Source organism: Triticum aestivum, chromosome 2A (genome assembly GCF_018294505.1).
Source record: "Triticum aestivum cultivar Chinese Spring chromosome 2A, IWGSC CS RefSeq v2.1, whole genome shotgun sequence".
Classification (NCBI taxonomy): Eukaryota; Viridiplantae; Streptophyta; class Magnoliopsida; order Poales; family Poaceae; genus Triticum; species Triticum aestivum.
Window position 1 is genome coordinate 622,924,759 of NC_057797.1, and position 8,537 is coordinate 622,933,295.

The 8,537-nt window shown below is 51.9% G+C and overlaps 1 protein-coding gene across 6 annotated transcripts; it reads left to right on the forward strand.

Moving 5' to 3' along the window:
- Window positions 1-305: 305 nt before the first annotated feature.
- LOC123189843 (uncharacterized) lies at window positions 306-3,660 on the forward strand. Of its 6 annotated transcripts, none has more exons than XR_006496014.1 (4): window positions 307-841; window positions 1,987-2,134; window positions 2,243-2,323; window positions 2,976-3,660. XR_006496014.1 is itself a non-coding variant. In XM_044602349.1 (3 exons), the coding sequence occupies exons 1-3, from the start codon at window positions 563-565 to the stop codon at window positions 2,269-2,271; spliced, it is 456 nt and encodes a 151-aa protein (XP_044458284.1). In that variant the 5' UTR covers window positions 308-562; the 3' UTR covers window positions 2,272-3,660. The 6 variants fall into 6 exon arrangements, 2 of the variants coding, with proteins under 2 accessions (XP_044458283.1, XP_044458284.1); XR_006496016.1 differs by having other exon boundaries at window positions 2,993-3,660; XR_006496015.1 differs by having other exon boundaries at window positions 308-841; window positions 2,243-3,148; window positions 3,360-3,660.
- The last annotated feature ends 4,877 nt before the right edge of the window (window positions 3,661-8,537 follow it).

Sequence of the window (8,537 nt, forward strand, 5' to 3'; positions counted from 1 at the left end):
CAATCGAAATTTGATGTCCGCCAAGCTGCGGACAAGGATTTGACCAGCAAGAAGCCGGCCAGATTGGCTCCAATAAAAACGCCACGTACGAGCATCAGCAGGATACATCTGCAAAAATAATACAGTACCGTCCAACAAAAAATATTATGTGTAATAATCTCTTCGTTAATAATAAAGCACGGGTTGAGTTTTCGGATTCACCGTCGCGGTGCTTTTACAAAAACGTCCCTGTTATTTAAAGCATTCAACCCGCAGTCCCTTTCTAAGTGGATTCTTAAAAAACGTTTCGTTTTTGCAAGTATATTCAACCCGCGGTTCTTTTTAAAGTGCAATTGAATAAAGACACGGCTTCCTTCCATGCTCCTCGATCTGTACGGTATGGCGCCGCCGCCGGCCCGCCGGTCTTCTTCTCCGGCCGTCAGCGCCCTCTTTTCCTTCCCCTCAATATCCGCTCCTAATCTTCTCCGGCGTCTCCCGCAGTCTCCTCAATCTCCAACCTCTTGCTCCAGTGCTGTTCTTCTCTGATTTGGATCGAGTTGGAGTCCGTCTCCAACAAAAAATCATGGAGTGCCCGACCCGGATTGGACTTGCCGGCCATAAGAAGGAAGGATCCTCCACCGCTTGCCTTCCTTGCGCCTCCGGCGTTCTCGCGTCGCGGCTCGACCTGGCCCTTGCCCTGTCTCTCGCCATCGGCTCCCAGGTCAGAGACCTCGCCTCGGTCCTCCTTCTTAGCGCCTGGGTCGCCAGCCACGCTCAGCCCCCTCCTTGGCTTCGATCTGATGGCCCTTCCCCAACCTCCTCGACCTCGACAGATCCGGGAGGCCGCTGCTCGGTCAGGAAGGTGTGTTGTGATGTCTGAAGTCCTCTTACTTCCACTAAGTTTCAGGTTTAACCTCTGTATAATCTCAACTCAAGCAAGTTTCGCGCAGCAATTGAGGAGGCTTTCCTAGCCCAGCTTGTTTTTCTGAACTTCTCTCTCGAGTAGTTTGTGGATGAGCTTCCATGTATAGGCTTTGCTGACTACAGTTTTTTAAGGATTAGAAAATACAGAGTATTCCTGTCCTGATTGTACACAAGAGAATAATGATAGTTGAACCTCGAAGGGGCATATGTGCTAGAGCGGCGGAAGCTTGTGAAGCCATGGTCTGTGATCTGCAGATATATAGTAGGAACAAGTGCGATTTGGATTTCCTTTTTGTTTGTCTTATGTGTCGCTTTGAGATGATGAGGCCGAGATATGGCCTTGCTGCTGTGCGTCAGAACCATGGCTCGAATGTGTGTTCCAGCCTCTATCAGACCTGGCCTCTAAGCATATACTTCCAAGCTACGGTGGTGCACATGCTAGGCTACTCATTTGGTGCAGCCACCCCCCCCCCCCCCCCCCCCTTTATAGACCTCTTGAGTTCCAGTTTAGTTCAATAAAGGAAAGCTTTCTCTTCATGGTTTGCTCCTTATGATTCAAGAAGGAAGACCACCAGACACTTTTCTATAATTAGGTGATGTAGTGAACCTTCATCTTGCAGTCAAATTGCTTACATATACTGCCTCTTCATTTGCACCGTCGAAAATTGCACATGGGCTGATTCAGACTTTGAGGGTTCAGAAAACAGCTTGAAGAGCCAATCGGTATGAAGGTGTTGCTCCTTTGTACCAGATCGTAAATAGAAGGGGACATGGTTCAGATTTGTGACTATTGTGTGCTCTTGGACAGCCGAGGTACATGTTAGTTTTCTTTAACTACAGAAGCTAAATTCTTGTGAATTAGGATATCAGGTGTACACATTACTTTTATTTTGAATCGTGTTCTCAATGCACTATCTATCTATCCAAGTATTCAAGGGAATTAATGGTGGCGGAATACATGCGTTTGCTCATGCCCTTGTGCCCCTTGATGCTCGACCTTTTTTGGGGTTCTAGCATGACTCTGTGGTCAGTCTTACTGAGATTGTTGGTCCTGTTCTAACTTATGATAATGTTGATCGGCAGGGAGTGGGTGTCAGAAGAGGGACGTTGGTGGTGTTCGAGATGTATCGGTGGTCAGCTGTTGGCAGGGCCCTCATGGAGACACTGGACAAGATGGTGCTCAGTGGTGTGCTCAGCCCCAAGCTCGCCTTAAGCATCCTCCTGCAGTCCGGTAAGGTCCATTCGACATTTCCTCATTTGTGAATCAATCAACAAGCCTATAAAATAATAAATTGCATGCAGTTGGGTGTTTTTATCTTGATCTTCTTGTTTCTTTTAGTCCATGAGAGGTTGGAGCACCAGGTCTAGCAAGGCATTCTTCAAGTAATTCATCTCATCCAGTAGGTTGATTGTTTTTTTGGTAAGTCATCTCATCCAGTAGCTTGATAGTAGGGCTGGTTTCCATTGGTGCATTACTTCGTAAAGAAAATAAATCACATTGCATTTACCCAATGATTCTTGTCCAGAACCAATCATATTATTTCTTTTCTACGAGTACTATATATGTTGATTATTCAGAGGTCTCATCTTCTTGAGACTTGCAAAGGTAAGACGTACGAAGAATGAGAGATGGTGCAAGTTTCTTAAGTTTATCATCCCATTGAAGCATCACAAAATGCAAGTAGTACTATTCAAAGGGGTGAAGAAATAACATGCTAATCATTTTTAGAGGGCAAACTAGCTACCATTTTTTTAAATGGAGTGTGGCATTGACCTCTGAGTCTGGAGCAATTGTACTAAAAGTGTTTGATATTAACAAGTGACAACTAGCCAGACTGGTTACATGTGATGCGCTCCCTAGAGGCGCAACAGAGGCGATAAACTCTTGGGTATTTTTGGTAAAATAAATTTGTTCTTCTGTACATTTTGTTGTACGAGCTAAAACATGGCAGTTTAGACAAACAACACACTTCAGCCTCTGCTTATAATTGGATTAAAGATGCACATCTGCCTTTTCTTGCGTTGTGCTCAGAGCATAGAATTTCATTCTGTTAATTCATTGATCGTGGCAGGATTTAAACTTCTACAGGAAATTAGTAGTGATTGTTTGTACTGCATTTCAAAGTTAGAACTAAAGGAGACACGGGCGTGACAATTACACCATTTGAAGGTCTATCTTTTGCACAATCTGAATTTATTATTGTGTTGGCGAGCTATGAAAGAACGGTGGTGCTGCAGCACTGAGGTACGTATATTACTTGCAATGACATGCATTTGATGGCCACCTTTACAGAAGCTCCTCTCTGGAAACAAGGAGCAAATGACTATTATTTGAAATCTGTTGTGCATTATTATTTTTGGTTATGTTCCAAAATCCTAGATGCATAGCAAAGCACATTAGTGGATATATGAATCATTTTTGTCTACTGATTCTTGTTCAATTACTTTTATGAAAGGCAAGGGTATGCACTTTTCACTATCAATCTTGGAGTAAGACGCCTGCATGTGAGGAGTAGTTGATGAAAGCTATTGGTTACCACACCTCTTATTAGTGCCAAGTTGTAGCATCTGAATTGCTGTGGTGTTCTTTCATAGTCTTTCTTAGCTTTATTTATTTTCCATTGATTGCTGACCTGTATAGTGTTGTAATTTCCCATAACTACAAACTATCGGGCTAACATATTGGCATCTGCCAGTATTGCCCTTCATACGGAAAGACTGAAAATGCTGAAGAACTGCCTGGCAAGCATATTGGCAGTAGACTTTCAGTGAGACTTCAGTTTCCATCATCAAAGTGCTCGTAAGATTAGTTAAATAGAAAATGTTTTATTAAAGGACTCATAAAGCTTATTTGGAATTGGATGAGGTTACTTTATGGAACAACAACGTGTGATATGCTAAGTAATAAACGGTTACATAAGTTCATTCAGGAGTTCACCATCAATTTGCTATGGTTATCATAAGTCATGGACTACTAATGATATAAATCTACAGATTGACCTCTTATTATACCCTGAGTGCCATCAATTTCAAGAGAATAACGAGGCATGCTACCTGCTTTATTCTTCCTTGCATAACTATATATGCAGCTGGACTTTATCATTTGTCACACTGATTTATACACTGTAATTATGTAGCCACCCATTGTGTCAAAACGAGCCTTCCTTGGTCCAGGGAGATAGAGAAGGTGGCTCGTTCGCAAGTTCAAGCTGGCCATGAGCGACGCTCTTTAGTCGCTCCCAGCAATGCACTGCGTGTTGGCTGGGATCTTACCCAGATAGTATCTCCAGTACTGTAATGGCAGATTATACTCCTGATTAGTTGAGTGATACAATTTCTTTCCAATTTTTTTTGTTTTAGCCCATGGTTATTTGGTTAAAGATTGTTATGTTTTTTGTTCTCCCGTTGCAACGCACGAGCATTTGTGCTAGTAATCTACAAAACACATTACAACGGCAGGTATTGAGTCCTCCCTGTTGATCGCCTGTTAGTGCACATAGCAATTTGAGGGAAGAGAAAATTGGCCAGCTTGAAGTAGTAGTGCTAGGTGTTGAGTATATTATGTGCGTATATGTTTGTGTATAGGGCCCACCTTCTGTTTTCTCTGTATAGTTAAGGTTGTGACCCACCTCTGTATTTATATATACGTGCCTGGTGCACCGATCAATACATCGCGATTGCACAACCCACATCCTGCCCTTCTACATGGTATCTATCACAGCACGATCCTAAGCCGCCGCCGCCGCTCCTCCCCGCCGCCGCCATCAGCCGCCGCCGCCGCCACCGTCCTCCCGGTCACCGCCGCCACCGTCCTCCCGGTCACCGCCGCCGCCGTTGGTTGCCGCCGCCCCTCCCCACAACTCCGCCTTCCGCCGCCGCCGCCTCTCCCCGAGGCCGCCGCCGAACGCCGCTAGCTTCCACCCACCTCCCGCACCACCCAGCCCTCTCTCCCGCACCACCCGCCCGTGCCGCGCACCCCACCTCCAGCCCGCGCCGCACCACCTCCCAACCCGCGCCGCACCACCTCCCAACTCGCGCCGCGTCACGCGCCCCAAACCCTAACCCTAGCCATGAGCTCCTCCTCCTCCACCGTCTCAAACCCGTTCGCTGGTCCCGATGTCACCCTCGTCCGCGACCTCATCATCCATGAGCGTGTCCCGATGAAGCTTGATCAAAACACCGCGTCCTACTCCGCTTGGAAGCGGTATTTTTCGCTTGTGTTCCGTGAGTACCTCCTACACGGCCACGTGGACGACACCGTGGACTCGGCGCTCATGATCAACGACGAGGAGTGGATGATCCTCGACGCCACCATCATCCGCTGGTTCTACCTCACCATCTCCAGCGACCTCTTCCACACCGTGGTGGCTGACGACGATGATGCCTACGCGGTCTGGACCAAGCTCAATGGCCTCTTCATCGACAACAGGCTGCAGCGCAAGGTCCTTCTCCACGGCGAGTTTTATGGGTGCCAGCAGCTTGACTCGTCCATCGATGATTTCTGCATGCGCCTCAAGAAGCTTGCCGATGAGCTCCGTGATCTCGGGGAGACGATCGGTGACGAGCTCCTCATCAGCACCCTCACCGTCAGACTCAATGAGGATTTTGGGAACGCCGACTCCAACCTCACCCTCATCCTGGAGCCTACCTTCGCTAAGGTGGTCGCGTACCTCAAGTTGGAGGAGCGCCGGATGCGGATGGCGTGGACTCGCGCAACCCACACCGCCCTCGTCGCCGGCACTCGCGGGGCTCAAGGCCCGCCACCACCGCGCCCGACGCCGCCCCAGCCGGCTGCGCCCGGCTTCCCGTCGGCCCGGCCGCTCCCTTCCCGCCGCCCCAGCCGGCGGCCAATGGGGGGTCGTCGCGCGGCCGTCGCGGTGGCCGCAAGTAGGGGGCGCCAGAGCTCAGGGAGGAGCACCCCGCCTGCCGCAGCCAGCCTATCAGCCGGCCCCGTGGTACGCTGGCCCGAACCCACGGACCGGCGTCGTGCACGCCTACTCCACGCCGGTTCCCCGTGCCCCTGCCCCGGGTATCCTCGGTGCGTGGCCACCGTCGCACCAGGCGTTCTACGCCGTGCCGCAGCCCTATGCGGCGCCCTACACGGCGCCTTACGGCCAGCAGCCGCAGCCAAGCGGGCTGCCGTCGCTGCCCCCGACGGCCCCGCCACAGCCTCTCCTGCCGGCGCCGTGGGACCCGGCCCTCCTGGCGGCACTCCACACCGCCCCTTCTCCATCCAGCTACACCGGCGACGGCGACTGGTACATGGACACCGGAGCAACCGCCCACATGGCGGCTTATCCCGGTAACCTCCACACCTCCTATCCCGTCCACACTTCCAACCGCATCACCGTCGGTGACGGCTCCTCTCTTCCTATCACCCACATAGGTCATGCATATTTTCTGTCTAATTCCACTCCAATATCCATGTCTAATGTCTTAGTTTCTCCTAAGCTTATTAAAAATCTTGTTTCTGTTCGTTCTCTTACACGTGAAAATCATGTTACCGTTGAATTTGACAAGTATGGTTTTTCTGTTAAGGACGCTCGCACGCGGATGGTGATCCACCGATGTGACACCCCCGACGAGCTCTACCTCGTTCACTCCGCCACCTCCACCACTTCCGCCGCCCCTGTCGCTCTCGCCGCCAGAGTGGATCTTTGGCACGCTCGCTGGGTCATCCTAATCCTACCACCCTTCACCATATACTTTGGAGTTTTTCTTTCACGTGTAATAAGAACGAGGATCACTCGTGTCATGCATGTCGCCTCGGCAAACATGCTCGTCTCCCGTTTAGGGCTTCTTCTTATGTTGCATCATACCCGTTTGAGTTAATTCATAGTGATGTTTGGACATCTCTTGTTGCCAGTAACATGGGCTTTCTTTATTATCTTGTCATACTTGATGATTTCTCGCATTATATGTGGACCTTCCCATTGCGCCGCAAGTCGGATGCTATATCCACTCTCGCCGCCTTCTACTCCTATTTTCTCACGCCGTTTGGTCGTCCCATTCTCGCGTTGTAGACAGATAATGGGAAGGAGTTCGACAACCTCGCTGTTCGCACTCTTCTCACCACACATGGCACGACTTTTCGTCTCACTTGCCCGTACACCTCGTAGCAGAACGGTCGCGCTGAGCGTATCCTTCGCATTCTTAATGACTGTGTTCGGACTCTTCTTTTTCATCCCAATGTGCCTCCGCGCTTTTGGCCTGATGCTCTCGCCACCGCTTCACTCCTCATTAACATCCGTCCTTGTCGCACTCGCGGGAACTTTGCATCTCATCACCTGCTCTTCGGTGCACCACCTTCTTATGATGAGCTTCGCATCTTCGGCTGCCTTTGCTACCCTAGCATCGCCGCTACTGCGCCTCATAAGCTTGCACCCCGCTCCGTCGCCTGCATCTTTCTCGGCTACCCACCTAACACCAAGGGCTATCGCTGCTATGATCCCGTCTTCCATCGTGTTTTCACCTCCCGACACGTTTACTTTGATGAGATGGTGTTTCTGTTTTAGCGGCAGGTACCCCTTGTCGCCTCGTCACCGCCGGCCACCGCCGGCCCTTCGGCGACTCCGTCAGGTGGACGGCCCCGCCCGGCCCTTGGACCGCCTCCGGGGTTTGGCGGTCCTCGCGCCGTGGGACGAGCTGCGTCGCGCGCCCCCATGCTGGTGCCTGCCCCCTCGGCCTCCTCGGCCGACGCTGCGGCTGGCACCCTCCCTCACTCGTCGCCCTCGACTCGGGCGCCGCGGGCTCGGGCACTCCAGGCTCGGCCGCCCCTTCGGCCGCCTCGGCCGCCGCCTCCCCGGCTTCTTCGCCGGCCCCGTCGCCGGCTGCTTCGCCGATGGCTTCGCCGGCCGCCTCGCCGGTGGCTTCGCCGCCCATCACGCCGACCGCTCCGATGTTGCCGCCTGGCCCTGTTACACGGGCTAGAGCCTACGTTCACCGTCCGAGCCTCCGGTACTCCAGCGACGAGGACCTCCTTGTCGTCTCCACCGCAGAGCCGTCTCCCCTTCCCGCGTCCGCTCGCGCAGCCCTCCGTGATCCTCACTGGCTTGCGGCGATGCAGGAAGAGTTCGACGCCCTTTAGCGGAACCGTACCTGGACACTGGTTCCCCGGCCTCCTCGCACCAACGTCATCACCAGCAAGTGGGTTTTTCGCCACAAGACCCGCTCGGATGGTACCCTTGAGCGATACAAGGCTCGCTGGGTGGTTCGTGGTTTGCGACAGCGCGCTGGAGTTGACTTCACTAAGACGTTTGCCCCGGTTGTCAAATCGGGCACGATCCGCACTGTCCTCCAGCTTGCAGTGTCCCCAGGCTGGCCAGTTCATCAGATGGATGTCTCCAACGCCTTCCTCCACGGCCATCTTGAGGAGCAGGTGTATTGTGAGCAGCCCACGGGTTTTCTCGGCGCATCTCTTCTTGGCCATGTGTGTCTGCTGTCCCGGTCTCTCTACGGGCTCAAGCAAGCACCCCGCGCCTGGTACCAGCGGATCGCCGGGTTTCTTCATACACTGGGTTTCAGCGTCACTCGCTCGGATGCCTCATTATTTGTCTATCGCCACGGTGACACCACTACATATCTGCTCCTGTACGTCGACGACATCATCCTGACGGCCTCCTCCACGGATCTTC